General features: G+C 36.1%; 1 protein-coding gene across 1 annotated transcript in view; it reads left to right on the top strand.

The window, feature by feature from the left end:
• RAPH1 (Ras association (RalGDS/AF-6) and pleckstrin homology domains 1) overlaps positions 1 to 21,205 on the top strand; it is a 143,088-nt gene that overhangs the window by 67,566 nt on the left and 54,317 nt on the right. Inside the window, 1 exon segment of the mRNA XM_077154782.1 lies at positions 17,294 to 17,374. Within this exon segment, the coding sequence (XP_077010897.1) occupies positions 17,294 to 17,374 (81 nt within the window).

Genomic DNA, 21,205 nt, shown 5'->3' with positions numbered 1-21,205 from the left:
TTCCTTATGGAGCTAAAATTTAACATCCTAAATACTTAACAGTCATATTTGATTTGGTGCTAACTTGACTTACATAACATAAACATACAGGTTCCCATACTTCTCTATTCCCCAGTCTTTTTTTGTTCTTGTTACAAATTATATCTTCGTACATTGTATGTCCAAAACCAATGATTTATCATTACATTTTATTCATTGTGTTTTAGCACCTGTAGGGAGTAAGTAGAGTGTTAGATTAAAAAAAAATACAATACAATAGTATTGGCATTTACAATTTCCCAAGTGAATATCTTTACCAGAAGTGTTCATTTCTTTTTGTGTCTTCGAACCACCATCTAGTGCCCTTTCCTTTCAGTCTGAAGAACTCCCCTTTTAGCATTGCTTATAGAGCAGCTCTAGTGGTGATGAACTCCCTCAGCTCTGATTTATCTTGGAATATCTTAATCTCTCCCTCTTTTTGGAAAGAAAGTCTCACCAGATATAAGATGTTTGTTTAGCAATTGTTTCAGCACTTCATCCTACAACGTTCTTGTCTCTGTGGTTTCTAATGAGAAATTGGTGTTTCATTTAATTGACACTACCTTGTACATTACATGTTGCTTTTCTCTTGCTGCTTTTAGAACTCCTCTTTGTCCTTTGCATTAGACAGTTTGATCAGTATGTGATGAGGCATAATCTTCAGGTTTATCCTGTTTGGTGTTCTCTGGGCTTCTTAGATGAGCTTGAATAAGCTTTCTGCCATTATTTCTTTAAATATTCCTTCTGCCCCTTTCTTTTTCTCTTTCCTTCTGGGGCTACCATAATGAGTTTATTAGTATACTTGATGGTTTTCCAGTGGTCCCTTAAATTTTTTTACATTAAAAAAAATTTTTTTTTTATCTCTGTTCCATAGCTTGACCCACTTCATTGCCTTTTATTCAGGTTTTCTGATTCTTCTGCCAGCTGTAATCTGGTAAACTTCCCTGGGAGTTTTTCATTTCAGTTATTGTGGTCTCAACTCTGGTACTGTTTGGTTCCTTTTTAAAATTTCTCTCTCTCTATCAAGATTCTCACATTAGGAACTAATTGTTTTCCTGATATCCTTGAGGTATTTCTCTGTATTTTCCTTCATCTCCTTGATATACTGAAGATCAGTTTTTTTAAGATCATTGTTTGAATGTCCAGTCAATCTTATTCTTTTATGTTTTCTAGATTTGTATATTGTTCTTTTGGATGGGCCATTATTACCTGTTTCTTTGTCTTGTAATCTTTTACTGCATACTCTACATTTTAGTATTTTAAAATGTTAACTCTGGGATTTATTCCCTGAGATGAATGTTGAGTTTGTGACCAGTTGGTGATATGACAGAGATTTTCCCAAGTGTCAGCCCTCTTATCAGGGAAGTCTGCCCTAGGCAAATGTTCCAGGGCCCGTCTGGGCTTGCGTCCTGTCCTGGCTTGTGCTAGTGGCCTTAAGAGATCCCCTGTTTATAGGAGTTTAACTTCTCCCTCTGCTTCCCAGAAGGCAGACCTTCCCATCTTCTGGATGTTCCACTGCTGGATTTAAGGCACATCAGCCTTTGCTCTTCACCTCAAATGCTTTTTACAGTGCTTCTGTTGCTTTTACATAGAGGACAAATTCTGGTAGGAAGGGCATGCTGGAGAGGAGTTTCCCAAAGCATTCTCTCCTAGTTTGAACAAAGCCATAAAGGGAATACTGACCTGCTCAAAATAGCCTTGGGAAAGGTACAAGGGAGGAGCCTTGAAGGGTGCCAGGAGCTTCTTTAGGGGCTCACTAAAGCTGTACTTTATTTTATTTATATATTTATTTAAGGTATTTTTATTGTGAACAACAAACAAACATACAAACATTCTAGACATAAAAATATTCTTGACATGGTTACAATCAGTAGTTCACAATATCATCATGTAGTTGTATATTCATCACCATGATCATTTTTTGAACATTTGCATCTCTCCAGCAAAAGAAATAAAAAAAGAAAAATGAAAAAACTCATACATGCCATACCCATTACCCCTCCTCTCATTGACAAGTAATATTTCAATCTACTCAATTTCTTTTAACCTTTGTTCTCCTTTTTATTTGTTTATTTCATATTCATATTTTTTAACTCATCTGTCCATACCGTAGATAAAAGGAGCAACTGACACAAGGTTTTCACAATCACATAGTCACAGTGCAAAAGCTCTATCATTATACAATCATCCTCAAGAAACATGGCTGTAGAAACACAGCTCTGAAGTTTAAGTACTTCCTTCTAGCCACTTTAATGCACCATAAACCAAAAAGAGGATATCTGTATGGTGCGTAAGAATAACCTAGGATAACTTCTTGACTCTGTTTGAAATCCCTCAGCCACTGACAGTTTAGTTTGTCTCATTTCTCTTTTCCCCATTTGGTCAAGAAAGTTTTCTCAATCCCTTGATGCTGAGTCCCAGCTCATCCTAGGGTTTCTGTCCCACATTGCCAGGGAGGTTTATGCCCCTGGGAGTCATGTCCCATGTAGAGGCGAGGGAACAGGAAGTTTACTTGCTGTGTTGGCTTGGAGAGAGAGTGAGGCCACATTTGAGCAACAAAAGAGCTTCTCTAGAGGTAACCCTCAGGCCTAATTTTGGTTAGCCTTAGCCTATTCATTGCAGGGATAACTCTCCGGGGGGCAAAGCCCAAGATTGAGGGCTCAGCCTATTGATTTGGTTGTCTGCACTGCTTGCAAGAATATCAGGAATTCTCCAAATGGGGAAGTTGAATTTTTCCTCCATTCTCCCCAAAGGGGACTTTGCAAATACTTCTTTATTCACTGTTCAAATCACTCTGGGATTTATTGGGTCTTCACACTAGCCTGAACAACAAAATCTCATGCCCTATTCAAGGTTCCATGTACTTATGGTGTTCAATTAAACTGTCCATATAAGTTAAATTAGGAAGTGCACTAGTCAAAATATGAATTTTGCACCAAATAAACATTTCTTACTTTAGTCTCACCCAGAAGTTTTAAAATATGAATGACCATTTGTTTTTAATATCCTGTAATATTTACATTTCTTTGTTCTCCCTCATGCAAAAACATTTTTAATATGTATATTTAGTTACTATCATTGTACACTGTAAGCATTTCTAGAGTATACTATCTAGAAATATCTCAGTCTTTATCGTCTCTCTTTCCTTCTGGTTTCATATGTGCCCCCAACCTTTCACCCTCTATCATTCTCACATTCAGCTTCATTTGGTGTATTAACATTATTGTGCTACACTTACAAAATATTCTGCTATCCATTTCTGAATTTTTACAATCAGTCCTGTTACATAATCTATCCCTTCAGCTCCAATTACCCAATCTCTACCCTGTCTCTATCTCCTGATAACTTATGTTTTTAACTGAAATTCTCTAAGTTCGCTCATTAATGTTAGTTAATATCAGTGAGACCATACAGTATTTGTCCTTTTGTTTCTGGCTAATTTCACTCAGCATACTATCCTCAGAGTCCATCCATGTTGTTATATGCTTCATGACTTTATTTTGTCTTATGGCTGCATAATATTCCATTGTATGTATATATCACAATTTGTTTAGCCACTCATCTGTTGATGAACATTTGAGCTGATTCCATCTCTTGGCAATTGTAAATAATGCTGCTATAAACATTGGTGTACAAATGTCCATGCCCTCATTTTCTCTGAATAGATACCTAGCAATGGTATTGCTGGGTCATATGGCAATCTAAGCTTAGCTTCCTGAGGACCTGCCAAACTGCCTTCCACAGCAGTTGTACCACTTTACAGTTCCACCAACAGTGCATAAGTGTGCCTCTTTCTCCACATCCTCTCCAGTACTTGTCATTTTCTGTTTTTTGATAATGGCCATTCTGGTGGTTGTGAGATGATATCTCATTGTGGTTTTGATTTGCATTTCCCTAACAGCCAGGGAAGTTAAGCTTCTTTTCATGTGCCTTTTATCCATTTATATTTTCTCTTCTGAGAAGTGTCTGTTCATGTCTTTTGTCCAGTTTGTAATTGGATTGTTTATCTTTTTGTTGTTGAGTTGAACAATCTCTTTATTTATTCTGAATACTAGACCCTTATCTGATATATGGATTCAAATATTGTCTCTCATTGCATAGACTGCCTTTTTACTTCCTTGACAAAGTTCTTTGATGCACAAAAGTTTAATTTTGAGGAGTTACCATTTATCTATTTCTTTCTTCAGTGCTCATTCTTTGGCTGTAAGATCTAGGAAACCGCCTCCTATTACAAGTTTTATAAGATATTTCCCTACATTTTCTTCTTAGAGTTTTATAGTCTTACCTCTAATGTTTAGGACTTTTATCCATCTTGAGTTAATTTTTCTATAAGGTGTGAGATACGGATCTTCTTTCATTCTTTTGCATGTGGATATCCAGTTCTCCAAGCACCATTTATTGAAGAGACTGCTCTGTCCCAGGTAGTTGGCTTGACTGCCTTATCAAAGATCAATTATCCATAGATTAGAGGGTCTATATCTGAATACTCTATTCAATTCTACCTACCTTTATGCCAGTACCATGCTATTTTGACCACTGTAGCTTCATAATACACCTTAAAGTCAGGTAGGGTGAGACTTACGGCTTCATTTTTCCTCCTCAAGATATTTTTAGCTATTCAGGGCACCCTGCTCTTCTAAATGAATTTGGTTATTGATATTTCTGTTTCTGCAAATAAAGTTTTTGGGATTATATTTTATATTGCATTGAATGTATAAATCAATTTAGGTAGATGTGCTGGTTTGAAAGGATGTATGTACCTTAGAAAAGCCATGTTTTAATCCTAATTTTATAATTTTATAAATCCAACTGTTTCTTCTAATCCCTGTTCAGTACTGTATGTTTGAATCTGTAATTAGATCATTTTCCTGGAGATGTGACTCACTGTAGAGTGGTTGTTAAGCTGGATAAGGTTGAAAATATGTCTCCACTCATTTGGGTGAGTCTTGATTAATTTATGGGAATCCTATAAGAGATTAAACATTTTGGAGAAAGCAAGAGCTTCTGAGAAAGCAGAACGATGTAGCCGTGAGAAGCAGAGAGTCTACCAGCCAGTGACCTTTGAAGATGAGCAAGAAAAATGCTTCCTGGAGAGCTTCATGAAACAGGAAAGAAAGCTAACAGATGATGCCACGTTTGACATGTGCCCTTTGCCATGTTTGACATGTGCCCTTACACTTGAGAGAGAAACTCTGAACTTCATTGGCCTTCTTGAATCAAGGTATCTTTCCTTGGATGCCTTAGATTGGACATTTCTATGGGCTTGCTTTAATTGGGACATTTCCATGACTTAAAAGCTGCTAACTTGCAACTTATTAAACTCCCCTTTTTAAAAGCTGTTCTGTTTCTGGTATATTGCATTCCGGCAGCTAGCAAACTTGAACAGCAGAATTGGCATCTTAACTATATTTAGTTTTCAAGTCCATGAACACGGTATACCCTTGCATTTATTTAGGTCTTCTGTGATTTCTTTCAGCAATGTCTTGTAGTTTTCTGTATAGGTTGTTTGTATTCTTAGTTAAATTTATTCCTAGGTATTTTATTATTTTGGTTGCATTTGTAAATAGATTTTTTCCCCTTGATTTCCTCCTCAGATTGCTCATTACTACTGCATAGAAGCACTACAGATTTTTGAGTGTTGATCTTGTACCCTGTCACTTTGCTGTACTCATTTATTGGCTCTAGTAGTTTTACTGTGGGTTTTTCAGGTTTGCAGTAAATGATCATCTGCAAACAGTGAGAGTTTTACTTCTTTCTTTCCAATGTGATGTCTTTTATTTCTTTTTCTTGTCTGATTCCTCTGGCTAGAACTTCAAACACAGTGTTGAATAGCAGTGGTGACAGTGGACATTCTTATTTTATTTCTGATCTTAGGAGGAAAGCTTTCAATCTTTCCCCATTGAGGATGATGTTAGCTGTGGGTTTTTAATATATTCCCTTTATCATGTTGAGAAAGTTCCCTTCTATTCCTAACCTTTGTAGTATTTTCAGCAAGAAAGAATGTTGAATTTTGTCAAATACCTTTTCTGCAATTGACTTGATCATGTAATTTTTTTGCTTTGATTTGTTAATATGGTGTATGACATTAATTGATTTTCTTATGTTGAACCAGCCTTGCATACCTGCAATGAATCCTATTTGGTCATGGTGTATAATTCTTTCATTGTGCTGCTGGATTTGATTTGCAAGAATTTTGTTGAATTTTGCATTTATATTGCAGAGATTGGTCTGTAATTTTCTTTCCTTGTAGTGTCTTTGTCTGGTTTTGGTATGAGGGTGATGTTGGCTTCATAGAACAAGCTAGGTAGCCTTTCCTCCTCTTCAATTTTTTTGAAGAGTTTGAGCAGAATTGTACTAATTCTTTCTTGAATACTTTGTAGAATTCATATGTGGAGCCATCTGGTCCTGGACTTTTCTGTTTTGGGGAGCTTCTTGATGAATGATTCATTTTCTTTACTTGTGATTGGTTTGTTGAGGTCATCTATTTCTTCTCAAGTCAATCTTGGTTGTTCGTGCCTTTCTAGGAAGTTCTCCATTTCATCTGTGTTGTCTACTTTATTAGCATAAAGTTACTCATAGTATCCTCTCATTACATCCTTTATTCCTGCAGAGTCAGTTGTTATGTCTCCTCTTCCATTTCTGATTTTATTTATTTGCATCCTCTCTCTTTTTCTTTTTGTCACCCTTGCTAAGTTGAGCCCATCAATTTTACTCTTTTTCTTAAAGAACCAACTTCTGGTTTTATTGATTTTTTTTCTCAATTGTTTTCAATTTTATTTATTTCTGCTCTTTGTTATTTCTTTCCTTTTGCTTTCTTTGAAGTTAGTTTGCTATTCTTTCTCTAGTTCTTCCAGTTACACAATTTTTGCTCTTTCTTCTTTTTTTAGATAAAGGTATTTAAGGCAATAAATTTCCCTCTTCACACTTCCTTTGCTGCATTCTATAAATTTTGATATGTTGTGTTTTCATTTTAATTTTCCTCAAGATATTTACTGATTTCTCTTGTAATTTCTTCCTTTACCCACTGGTTGTTTAAGAGTATGTTGTTTAGCCTCTGTATATTTGTGAATTTTCTGGCCCTCTTCCTATTTTTGATTTCCAACTTCATTCCTTTGATCTGAGAAGGTGTTTTGTATGTTTTTAATCTTTTTCAATGTATTGAGATTTGCTTTGTGACCCAGCGTATGGTCTATCCTTGAGAATGATCCATGAGCACTTGAGAAAAAGGTGTATCCTGTAGTTGTGGGGTGTAATGTTCTATAAATGTCTGTTAAGTCTAGTTCATTTATTGTATTATTAATATTCTCTGTTTCTTTATTGATCCTCTGACTGAATGTCCTATCCATTGATGAGAGTGGGGAATTGAAATCTCCAACTATTATGGTAGAGGTGTGCATTTCTCATTTCAGTGTTTGCCTCATGCATTTTGGAGCACTCTAGTTTGGTGCATATATATTTGTGATTGTATGTCTTGTTGAATTGTTCCTTTTATTAATACATAGTGTCCTTCTTTGTCTCTTTGAATTGTTTTACATTTGAAGTCTAATTTGTTGGATATTAGTATAGCTACTCCTGTTCTTTTCTGATTGTTGTTTCCATGAAATATCTTTCCTAACCTTTCACTTTCAACCTCTCTTTATCCTTGGGTCTAAAATGTGTCTCCTGTAGATAGCATATAGGTGGTTCCTGTTTTTCAATCCATTCTGCCAGTCTGTGTCTTTTTTTTTGCATGGGCAGGCACTGGGAATCGAACCCAGGTCTCTGGCATGGCAGGTGAGAATTCTGCCCGCTGAGCCACTCTGCCCACCTCAGCCTATGTGTTTTGATTGGGGAGTTTAATCCATTAACATTTAGTGTTATTATTGTAACAGCAGTGCTTTCTTCTACCATTTTGTCTTTTGGATTTTATATGTCACATCTAATTTTTTTCTTCTTTTTACCTTTACAGATAGTCTTCATTTCTATACTCTTCTCCACACCTCTCTCCTGGTGGCCTCTAGTGCTCTCTTTAGTATTTCTTGCAGGGCCAGTCTCTTGGTCACAAATTCTCTCAGTGGTTTTTTTGTCTGAAAATGTTTTAATTTCTTCCTCAGTTTTGAAGCACAGTTTTGTTGGGTATAGAATTCTTTGTTGGCAGTTTTTCTCTTTTAGGATCTTAAGTATATCACTCCACTGTCTTTTCACCTCCATGGTTTCTGCTGAGAAATCTATTCATAGTCTTAATGGGCTTCCCTTGTATGTGATGGATTGATTTTCTCTTGCTGTTTTTAAAATTCTCTTTCTCTTTGACATTTTACAGTCTGATTAGTAAGTGCCTTGGAGTATGTCTGTTTGGATTTATTCTGTTTGGGGCATGCTGCACCTCTTGGATCTGTAATTTTATGTCTTTCATAAGAGATGGGAAATTTTCAGTGATAATTTCCTCCATTAGGCTTTCTCCTCCTTTTCCCTTCTTTTCTCCTCTGGGACACCCACGACACGTATGCTCGTGTGCTTTGTGTTGTCAATCAGTTTCCTGAGTCCTTGCTTATATTTTTCCATTCTTTTTCCTATGTTTTCTTTTGTGTATCAGATTCCAAATGTCCAGTCCTCCAGTTCACTAATCCTTTCTTCTGCCTCTTCAAATCTAACGTTACAGGTTTCCACTGTTTTTTCATCTCTTCTACTGTGTCTTTCATTCCGTGATTTGTTTTATCAGACTTTTGATTCCTTCTTTTTTTGCTCACCCATTGCCTTCTTTATATCCTCCCTCAACTCACTGATTTGATTTTTGATGAGATTTTCCATGTCTGTTCAAACATCCTCAATTAGTTGTTTCAACTTCTGTATCTCATTTGAATTGTTGGTTTGTTTCTTTGACCGGACCTTCAATTTTCCCAGTATGACTCATTATTTTTGTTGGTGTTAGGCATTTGATTTCCTTAATTAGTTTATTCTGGAGATTGTTTCCATTCCTTTATCTAGCATTTTCTTGCTGAGTGGCTTTGTTCTCTATCTGTTCTTTGACATTCAGTTCAGCTTATTCTAGACCTCTAGCATAGGTTTTGTTTAATGGATCAAATTTTTCAGTTTTTGTTTTTCTGTTTCTTGCCTTGCCTACATGGAGCTTTTTCTTTTTTTTTCTTAGGATAGTCTAATTAGATATTTTAGACCCTAGTAGTTACATTTTCCCAAATCAGTGTGGCTCCTCTCTGGAGGAAAGAGTCACCTGCATTAGTTTTCCCTGAGGATGAGATCCTGCAGGTTGAAAAAGTTCCCTGTGAAGCCTCTAGACTGTTTTTCCTATCCTGCCCAGTATATGGTGCTTCTCTGCTTGTGGTTGCCCACCAGTGTAAAGTGATGAGTTAATTAACTTCAGCAGACTTTACCTCCTAGGGGCCTGGTTGAGACAGAGGAGAGGTTGTAGGCTGGCTTTAATTGTTTCAGTTTTCTAGTCCCTGGGGTCTGAATTTCTTTGGGGAGGGATTCCACCTGAGCTGGGCCCCACCCCTCTCCTGGGGAAGGCACAGCCTTCAGGGAATTATCTCCTTTCATCTGACCAGCCTCTTGGTCTCTCAGGCAAGCTTAATTCCACCCTTGCCTGGGGCAGTTAGAGCCTGAGAAGCCTTGCAGTTGTTTTTAATGAGTTGTTAGGTAGTAGAAACAAAGCAAACAAAAAAAAATCCTTTTTTTCAAGTAGCACTCCAGTTCCTGGGGTTTGTTAACCAAGAGCTTAAGTTGTATGGTGCTCTGTGTATCTCCAGGTTGAATGCCCCCCCCCCCCCCTTTTTTTAATGGCCCAGCCCTTTTCAAGTATTTTGTGCTGTCCTATCCAAAAAGCCTCTGATTTTGTTTTTGTCAGCCCTGCCCCTTTGTGTGGGAATTGGGGGGTGGGGGGCATGGGGAAGAAACTCCTAGTGCCTTTAGCTCTTATTAGAGGTTCATTTGAGCTGGGGGCCTATTTTCCGTAATCAGATTTTTTTTTTTTTTTTTGCATAGGCAGGCACCAGGAATTGAACCTGGGTCTCTGATAGCAGGCAAGAATTCTGCCTGCTGAGCCACCATGGCCTGCCCTAGTAATCAGATTTTGTTAATTATTCCGCAGTTGGAGCTTGTTTGAGCTAACACCTTGATGCTAGTAAAGTCTTTTTCCTTTCTCCTTTGGGAACCAGCCTGTGGGTGACTGGTGCTTGCCTCCACGGCTTGGGGGACTTATATTTCTGGGTGGGATTGCAACTGGTCCAGCTTGTCCAGACTGGTGTACACTGTATGTCCGGTCACTGATATAGCCCCAGCAGTTGTTCTTTACTGTTCTTTGCTATTTACTAGGTGCTCTGGAGGTCGAACTAAATCCCACACCTTGCTAAGCTGCCATCTTGGAACTCCCCCAAAGCTGCACTTTGTTTTTCGGGACCCAGCAAATGCACCCTACAGCACTGAGGAGGCATTACTGTCTTTAAGTCTTCTGCATTTTTGTCCAGGATGGGTTGGGACAATGGCTCCCTCATAGTGATCCAAAGTAATGTATCAAAAGTGGTCAATGATTGGCTCATAAAAAGAACAAATACATGCATGTGTTTATTCTGCCTTCTTTATCTAGAAGTTTGTATTCTGAAATTATCAGCAGTTTTCTTTCCAGGTGGTAGATGGAGTGTTACAAGTGAAGTAAAATGTGAAAAAAATATTAAAACTTTGTTCTAACAACTAGATTCTCTAGAGGCAGTAATTATACCTGTTTTAGCCAAATTGAGTTTGGTACAGTGTTATCTTGGGGACATAGGCACTACTCTAAGTGGCTATCTAAAAGTAATATTTTGGCTCATCTTTCTACATCCTTGCTCTCTGAAAGCCAGCAGGTAGACTTACAGTACAATTTCACATCAGGAAGGATTTGTCTTTTTCCCTTGCCTTTCTCTTTCTTGGCTCTTATCAAAATACCATGCTTCTAGGCATTTGACATAAGTTTAATCTTACACTATCCCTTTGGTAGGTACATTATTCCATAAGAAAGCAACACTAGAAGAGATAAAGTTGGTCAAATAACTGAAACGTCTGTATTTGAGTTGATATATATATATATATATATAAAGTTGTAGAATATAAATTTAGGAAAAACAGAAAATTTGTAGTATATAAATTATAGAATACTTGCTACTAATACTTTTATGATACCCATCAGCAGCAATCATCATTTGCTAGAGTTTTTTAAAAATTGGTATTCATTGTAGTTGAAAAATAAATTCTAAAAAAGGCTTTGTTTCTCAACCAATGGGCAGTATATATATATAGCAGGTAGTATACTGACATTGTTGTGCTACTTTTATTCATGCTACCTAATAAAATAATGCTTTCCGATAAAACAGCAGTTTGCAAATTTAAATAGCAATTTTGAGTTTATAAGTTTTAGATAAAATAGGGTACTGATGAAAAGTTAATGCTAAGGGGTGCAAGGGTAGTTCAGTGGTAGAATTCTCACCTGCCATGTGGGAGACCCGGGTTTGATTGTTCTCAGAAACAAACAAGCAATCAAACAAACAAACAACAAAAATTCAACAAATGGTGCTGCAATAATAGAATATTCACATGGAAAAAGAAAAATGTGGCCCCACCATACAGCATACCAAAAAAAAGAAAGTTAATGCTAAAATGTACCTTTATTTGAATATGGAATTTTAAACGTGAAAACGTATTTTTTAAATGAAAATACTTTTTAAAGCTTATTACTGTAGTTTATGGCAGATTAACAAGGGTTTGTTGAATCTTAAAGAAAACTTGATATGATTGCATTATAAATATTACGATAGGAAATATTGCCTATTATCTGAGCTACTTTTATAAACTTCTGTAATTTTAATTATATTCCTCATATGTAAAGATTCTTGTAGTGTAACCTTTTGTGGATAGTTATAACTTGTGATATGTAACATAAGTATATCATAGCTTTGATGCAAATCATCCACTTCCTTCACCTTCAGAACTAATTCCAAGATTAAATTGGTATGGGCATTTTGATATGTTGAGAAGAAAATATCAACATCAATTATCTTTATGTAACATTGGGAGAGGAGACCCACGAGCATTGAAGTCCCAAATTATTCCTAACAGACATAACATTTTACTCTTCAGAAGTACTAACTGGGTAGGAGTACTAAGGGGTGGTATTGATTTCTCATTTATCACAGCCATGTTTCTCTTAAAGTTCTAATGGCTGTGTTGCTGCATTTCACTCAAGTTTATTCATATACGCTGACTTAGTGTTTAATTCCAGATTTTGCTGGCTTAATGATTTTAGTAGCAATGGGAATAATACCAGATAAAAGAAGAGGCTGAAAATACGGTCAAAGCCAGGAAGAAGTCTAGTTGTCATAAACATTTTCGAAACACACACCCTAATCAACACTGGCATATATGTCCTTAGAAATCTGTGAGAATTTTCTTCTTTGTAGAGTAAACATCTTTAGTTGGCTTCAGGTCTGTTTTGCTTTTCTTTTATATATGTATGTATGTATGCATGCATTTAATTTTGAATTTGTAGAAGACTGATAAAGGGGCCTGATTTGTACAGTAATAGAAATATATTTACCTGGGTTAAAAATTAATAGGGACTCAAAAATATAAAATAAAAAGTTTTAAAAGCATTGAAAACTTTATTGGTTATATAATAGCCAGTAAAAGGAGAGGAATAAAGACAAGAAGGGGAGAAAGAGAATATAATAGCAGCTACTATATTGAATGCTTATTCTGTGTAGGGCATTGCATTTTGCAGATCTTAACTCACTGAATCTGCGTAACACAGATTGTGGAGCAGGGACTATTATGTCTGTTTTATTTTGGAAGGAACCTGAGGCAAAGAGTGATTAAATAACTTACCCAAGTATTTGAATTCAGGCAGTGTGGTTGCCACGCTCATCCTATAATATTATGCTGCTGCTTCATAGAACTGAAGGAGAATCCAGAGGAGGGTAGACAGGCTGGTTGGTGGTCTCTGATCTAGACAAAAGGACAGAACTACATGGTCAGGACTAAAAACACAGAGATTTATGCAGTAATGTCCCCATCTTGTGGTATTTCGTTAAAATTTAACAACTTTAAACTACGTCTAAGCTAAATGAGTTAATTGGAGTTCAAATAAAATTCAAATGAGGGCCAGCGGTCTCACACTCTTGCAATAATAATAATGTTATTATTACTCATTTAATTCTTATAATGACCTTTGGAGATAAATGCTGTTATTTCCCCCATTTTATACATGAGGGTAAATGTATAGCCCAGGGTCACATTGCCAGTATACGACCAAGTAGGGGGTTGAGTCCAGGCACTCTGGCCCCAGAGCCTGTATTTGTAACTGTCATGCTATACATAGTATTTTTTTAAAATGTGTACATGTGTCAATAAAAGGCAAATGTAAATATAAATCTGCTTTATTGAAGCACAAATGTGTATTCACAAACCTCTATTTTTTTCCAGTTTGTTTTAATTACTCTGAAGTTGTAACTGTTGAAAGGAGGTGTTTCATTTTATAACTACTTCTTTGGTACAAGGCCATTCTTAAGTATGGTTTGGGCCCGATCAGTGCTTTTCCATACCTCCTAACCCAATTTTTTTCTGTTACCCTCCTCCAGAGCTAGGATTCTGGCTTATAAATGGTACATTTTAACATGTTCCCAATTTATCAAGAAAATAGTGATACATAGCTTAATTTGTAGAAATTTGTAGAGAATCTTTGAGAGGTTATCTTTGTAATATGAATGAAAACTTTTGGGATTGAGAAAGTTTAGAGTAAAATTTCCATGTAGAATTGCCCCAGTAAATTCCTTTTACTTACATGTTTGGAGCACAGCTTTTAGATTTAGTACGGTAGTGTTGAAGAGTATGTAAGGATTTGGTTTGAGGGAGATAAATTTTTGCAGGAAAATATTTAAGTACCTCATTAACATTAAACTGTTTCTGTTATCCCATAATCTCTTTTTATCTTTGTTGATGTAAAGACATAAATTGTTTTAATCTTTTTTTGCACGTTTAAACATACTATTTTGTATACATTCATTTTTCAATACATACATTCACTTTTGGTAAGGATCTGTTGATTTGTTAAGAATGGAACTATATAGTGTTCCATCATGCTGCTTAATATGGTACACAGGCAATCTGTTCTTGCTGAACACTTTAGATTAAAAAAAAAACCAATCTGTATCTAGAAATATCTGATGGGATTCTGTGTGGGATTGAGTCTAGAGGTAATAGATTAAAAAAAAAACAACTTTATTTTGAAATAATGTTAAACATAAATAGTTGAAAGAATAGTATAAAGAATTCCTGAAACTCATTCCCAGGATTCACTAATTTAGTGTTTTGCTGCATTTATTTTATCATTTTCTCTAAATTTATACACTTTTTTCCTGAACCATTTGAGAGTTGATTAAATTTTTCATGTCCCTTTACCCATTAGTACATAAGTTTGTATTTCCTGACAACAAGAATATTAGAATTATATAGATTAGCTAGGTCTCCCATCATTGTAGTTGTTGAAACAGTACTCTAGAATCTTTTTAATGAGGAAATGTAGGGAGAGTAAAGCCAAAGACAGTTCTAATCTGCCAAGCATGTGCATGAAGACGCAGAGTAAATAGTTATTCTTACATGCCATAAATATTTGAACCCCAGGCATGGTCCTGGTCTGTAAGGGATAAAACTTTGGCCATAATACATGTTATACCTTTGGGATTATAATTTGGTTGGGGTGGAGGCTGTGGTATAGATACAGACAGTCAGAGAAGCCGTTTCAATACAGTGCTGTAAATACAATGATAGAAAGGATAGAAAACCTTCCTCATTAAAACTTTGAGAATGAATTATAAAATGCGTTTATAAGTCAGAGGTTGAAGGCTTTGGGAAAGAAAGAAGCTAGATTAAAGAATATTAGACCTAAGTGAATATCTAGGATGTGAAGGAGGTGCACTATGGCATGAATTCAGAAAATTTGGCACTGAAAAGGAGAAAATAGTACTGTGACGGGAAGAGGATGCCCAGAAGAATTGAGTGTTTTTCTGTTCTTCTCTCTTGTTCCTCCTTCTGCACCCCCAAAGGGCTAGGCTAGTTGAGTATCAGAGACCAGATATTGGAGAATGAATGAACTGAATCTAGGATATGCTTAGTTTTGGAGGAACAAAAGGGAAGGAGAAGAATATGGTTACAGGTTACATTTTTATTTTTGTTTGTTTACATGTGTTTGTGGTTTTTTGCTTTTGTTTCTATTTGTTTTACAGGATACATTTTTTAAAAACTTTTTTATTGTATAATATGACATATATACGAAACAAAGAAAGAAAAAAGTGATAGTTTTCAAAGTACCCTTCAACAAGTAGTGACAGGACATATTCCAGACTTACCATTGGATACCATATGATCCTCTCAAATTTTTCCTGCTAGCTGCTATAAAGCATAAATATTTTTTTTATCATCACAATCAACTAACATGTTTACAAAAAGCAAAAAATTTCAAAGCACAGTAACACAATTAGTTGTAGAACATATTCCAAACTTTGGCATGGGTTACAATTCCACAATTTTGGGTTTTTACTTCTAGCTGCTCTAAGATACTGGAGAGTAAAAGAGGTGTCAATTTAATTATTTGGCAATCATATTCATTTTTTAAATCCTATCTTCTCTGTATAACTCCACCATCACCTTTGATCTTTCTATCCCTCTCTTTAGGGGTGTTTGGGCTATGGCCCTTCTAACTTTTTCATGTTGGAAGGGGCTGTCAATAATATGGGGTAGGGTAATGGACGTTCTGGAGAAGTTGTGCCTTCTAGGTTTCAGGATTTATCTGGACCAGGGACCCATCTGGAGGTTGTAGGTTTCTTGAAAGTTACTCTAGTTCATGGAACCCTTGTAGAATCTTATACATTGCTCTAGGTTCTTTATTATTGACTGGAATGGCCCTGGTTGAGGTTTGACAGATTATAATAGGTAGCAGTGTCTAACTGAAGCTTGAGTAAGAGTGATCTCCAGAGTATCCTCTCAACTCTATTTGAACTCTCTCAGCCACTGATACTCTATTAGTTACACTTCTTTTCCCCTTTTTGGTCAGGATGGAATTATTGATCCCACAGTACCAGGGCCTGACACGTCCCTGGGAGTCATCTCTCACGCTGCCAGGGAGACTTTCACCCCTGGATGTCATGTCCCACATAGTGGGGAGGGCAGTGATTTCACTTTCAGAGTTGGGCTTAGAGAGAGTGAGGCTACATCTGAGCAATAAAAGAGGTCCTGCAGAAGTAACTCTTAGGCATATCTATAGATATGTAAATAGCTTCTCTGCTACCTCCATAGGCTTCACAAGAATAAGCCTCAAGATCAAGGGCTTAGCTTATTAATAGATTTGGGTGTCTATAAGATACATTTTTTTTTTTAAACCCCTTACCCCTCGCTTTCATTTACCACTAGCATTTCAAACTAAATTTATTTTAACATTTGTTCCCCCTATTATTTATTTTTATTCCATATGTTCTACTCTTCTGTTGATATAGCAGATAAAAGGAGCATCAGACACAAGGTTTTCACATTCACAGAGTCTCATTGTGAAAGCTATATCATTGTTCAATCATCATCAAGAAACATGGCTACTGGAACACAGCTCTACATTTTCAGGCAGTTCCCTCCAGCCTCTCCACTACATCTTGAACAACAAGGTGATATCTACTTAATGCGTAAGAATAACCTCCAGGATAACCTCTCGACTCTGTTTGGAATCTCTCAGCCATTGACACTTAGTCTCATTTCATTCTTCCATATAGGATACATTTTAATGATGAAAATCCTCAGGATAGATGGAAGTAATTTTCTTGGTTATAGAGGGAGGTGGGGGCATATAAAGAGGGGGGAAAGGGTAGAACTAGAAGCTTGAAGAAAATTGATACTACTTGAGAGGATGAATTAGGGAGCAAGAAGAAAAGAATAAAGGAGTATTGCCAAGCAGTGGTCAAGGCCCAGTGGAAGTTCAACAGCATGAGTAATGTGTCCTGGACATGATGTTTCTGCATATTTCTCCAATAGAGCCTTATTGTCCAGAAGTAAAGTGAGGTTATCCTTAAATTATCAAGGATTAGGATCATCTGATTCTTACCTTTTTAATTTTTGCATAAAAGAATGAAAGAGAATTGCATGCAACTTTTCATTTCTATTTTAACAGTTCATTTCAGTGATCTTTTTCTCTTCTTCTTGCACGACAATGACAGCTGCTTTTCTTCACTTCCTTTACCTATCATTTTCTTCCTTCCTGCATTTTTCACAGCATGCTATTTCTCTGAGATGTCCCAGACAGCAGGCCAAACATCATATTGACTTCACAGAAGAACAGGCCGAGCTGACACCTGTAAGTTATGTAAACATGTCTTTGGCACAACTTATATATATATCAGTGAAGAGGAATACATTCATTTAGAACTCCTGATGAGGAAACCTCTTTTCATATGCTCAGGTTTTTGAAATAAAAATTAAACCAAACTTAAAATTAAACATGTCAAAACAAATGAGCAACTTTATGGTATATGCTATTGAATATCAATACTCAGTGTAAGATTAGATAGGTTTAACATATCTGAGGTAGAGATTTTGTATTGGAACATGAAACCATGTACTTTCTTTTTTTCATTCTGAAGCTAAGGGCTTTTATAAATTTCTGTAAGATATTAACAGAAATAGCTGCTCTTTAGAATGGAGATATCAAACAGAATGACTTTTTAGCACTGATGCTTAACTAAAAACCTCCTTTCTTAAACATATTCCCTGTTCGGTAGTTGACAAACCTGGATCTTCAGAGTAGCACTGCCCTATGTGGTAGCCATTGGCCACATGTGGCTATTAAGCACTTGGAATTGTGGTTAAGCCACAATGAGATGTGCTGTATGGATGAAATGCACACTGGATTTCAAAGACAGTATGGAAAAATAAAAAGTAAGATAGCTCATTAAAATATTTTTGTATTGGGTGGGCCATGGTGGGGTGGTAGCAGGATTCTCACCTGCTATGCCGAAGACTTGGTGCCTGCCCATGCAAAAAAATATATAATAATATGTGTATGTTTTTAAATTATAGTAGTTTGATATTTTTGGTTAAATACGTTTTTTTTCACCTATTCCTTTTTACTTTTCAAATGTGGCTACTAAAATTAGTACTACCGAATTATGTATGTGGATGTGGTTTAAAGGGGGGAAATTTGGGTAGTGTATATGTTGCTAAAACAAAAATTAAAAAACAAAAAACCAACCATAGGACTATACAAAACAGTGAACCCTAAAGTAGACTATGGACAATAGTTAATAATACAGTTATAACAATAATCTCATCAATTGTAACAAAGCTATTGTGCCAGTGCAAGATGTTAAAAATGGAGATGGATATATGAGAACTTTGTACTTTCTGCATGATCTTTCTGTAAAATATGTAAGTGCTTTGAATGTGGCTATTATAATATTTTAAATTAGATTTGTGGCTTGCATGAAATTCCTGTTTGATAATGCTGCCTCATAGCCATCTATGAAGCATATTAAAACGCACACACACACACACACACACACACACACACACACACACACACACACACACACACATCTGTACCCACCTCAGACCAACTGAAGTAGTCTCTTTGATCTTTCTTTTTCTCTCCCCCTCTTTCTCTGTCTCCCTTCTTTTTTCTCAATCCTTTCAGACCCAATATCCCATTTTATAACAAATAACTTATAACACCATCCTTATTGTCATAAATGAAATTCATCAGTAAAATAACCTACCTGTGAAGTAGTCAAACCCCGTACCTGCTTATAATCAAGAATTTTGGATTTAAGAGAGGTGAGAAGATTGTTTGATAACCTTTATCTTGTGCCCTATGATTGTAAAAACCTTGTGACTAACCTTCATTTGTACTCATTTATTCAGTTGTTCAACTTTAGAGTCTTGTAATCACTAAAGATAGCCACTTATGTTTATTAATGAAGGGTCTTGGGTCCACCCAGAACTAACCCACTCCAAGTCCAAAGTTATCTTGATGACTGAGACTACATCTAACCAAAGTGGGTCCACCAGACATGCGTAGTAGCTTTGACTTTAACCTACAAGTCAGCTATACCTCATTCCACCAGTTTCTCTCACATATTCTGTGACTAAGAATGTGTGTAATCAGTCTGCACATCCTCAATAATTAGATCACCTCTAATTACATCATCTGGGCCTGCTGTGCTCATTATCCTAAACCCTGTCCATCTTTTCTCTAATAAAACTACCATAATTGCTGCAGTTCAGGGAGGCAGATTTTGGACCAGTAAGGCCATCTGCTCTCATACTACACACCTAGTAATAAACTCTTTCTCTCTTTGAAAAAATAAAGAGAAGTGAGATCAGAAGTCAGTTTTTGCAAGAAGTGTAGGAAAAAAGAGCAGAAATAAGAGTAGACTCTAGAATTAAAATGTGTTGTAACAAAGGCATACTTGTATGTGTGGTGAGAAAAAAGGAAAAATAACCTTAACAGAAGTAGGGGTAATGTGCTAAGACAAATACTGATTGTCAAAGTAGAGGAAATGGAGAAGTACCAAATTCTTAAGTGAGACAAATTTATTTATTATGGTAGCGACAAAATCAAATAATTTTGAAACTTGATATTTTACATGGATTTCTCATTGCGCTATAAATATTTTAAATAAGACCATCTTTATTAATAAAACTCTGAACTTCCTGCATTTCATATGCTTTCACAAATTTAATAGTATTTGATTCTTAATTCTGTTAAAAGGAATTTCATATTTCCTTCTGTCATTTACTTACATGTGACAGAGTGCACACTGATATTGCTATGTGGTATTGGCAACTCCTACTTGAAGCAAGGTTTCCAATGGTAAAATGATCCTCTAACATTATGAAGAATTGCATCTTGGTAAATTTCTAAACAAAAAAATGTCTAGACTTCAACATTTTACTCAGTAGTAGCATTTCTGGAAAATTCAATGAATATTAAAGTTATACAAAAATACTTTGTCTGTATATGTAAAATGGAGCAAGGTTTTAAGCTAAGATAATTAAAAATGGGATTTCCTGTCTATATGCCTTTCCATGTATGTGATTTGAAAAATCTTGTGGGATATGGGAATTTTGTTGTTGTTATTATGTGACATTTTTCCTTTCTTGCAGAGCATCTGGTATTACTAAACACCTCCCTCTGTTGTGACAATACAGAATTGCTCCTCACAGTTTTGATAATACCTCCTTGAGGGCAGTACCTCTCTCTTTGAGGACCCTGGTCTCTAATCTCTGTTTGCTCTGTCTCTGTCTACCCCAGCTGCCTCTTACTTATTCTTCAAGACCCTAAGCTTTTTCAAAAATTCTTTAGTGAGCCCCTAATTTTGGTTAGGACCACTTACTTGTTCCTGTACCTCTTAATACATCATATCATAACTGCCTGTTGCATTTGTTTGTATCTCTCTATTAGACACAACTCTGTGAGAGGAAGAAATGTCTATCTTGGTCACCTTTGTACTCTAGTGCCTTGCATGGCTCAAAATTGGAATCTAATAAATAGATTAATAAATGAAAGGAAGGGGGAAAGAAAATGGAGCTAATAAATCAGTGAAATGGTTTGAAAGTAAGCCACTAACTTTGTGTTTGTGAAAGAAAATGTAAGGCCCTATTTTATGAAGCTATGTATATTTTTTGTTACCAGCAACATGTACCAAAACTTAAGGTTGATTAGATATGCCCAAACACATTTTCTGTTTCTTCTCAGTCCTCCAGCTGTTCACTACTCTTCGCATTACTTTGAATCCTCTACCTCTAATAACCAGTTTCCCACCACTCCACTCTTCTCCTCCTCCTTTCTGAGGAACAAGCAGTTCTAGAAGCGATGAAGGGCTTCTGTTAATGAGGGAAAGAGGCATAAAGTAAGGCATTTATCAAAGGAAGAAGTTTACTGCTTTTGGTGTCTAGGTGTTCTTTCTTCTGCATACAGCTACCTGTGGTTTAGATACAGGGAACGTGGAGACATTGGCTCCTGCCCTGCTAGCTAGTGACTAATAAGCATGACTATCCCAAGCACAAATGATTGTAATTTATGATTATGTTTAGCTATTATTTGTGTTCTCATTTCTTAAATGTTACACATTTTGGGATCACCCAGCATAATGACTATGTTCCTTTTATTTTAAGCTATTTAAATCTT

Source organism: Tamandua tetradactyla, chromosome 3, assembly GCF_023851605.1.
Source record: "Tamandua tetradactyla isolate mTamTet1 chromosome 3, mTamTet1.pri, whole genome shotgun sequence".
Lineage (NCBI taxonomy): Eukaryota > Metazoa > Chordata > Mammalia > Pilosa > Myrmecophagidae > Tamandua > Tamandua tetradactyla.
Note: the sequence above shows the minus strand (reverse complement) of the source record. Positions and strands in the feature narration are given on the sequence as shown.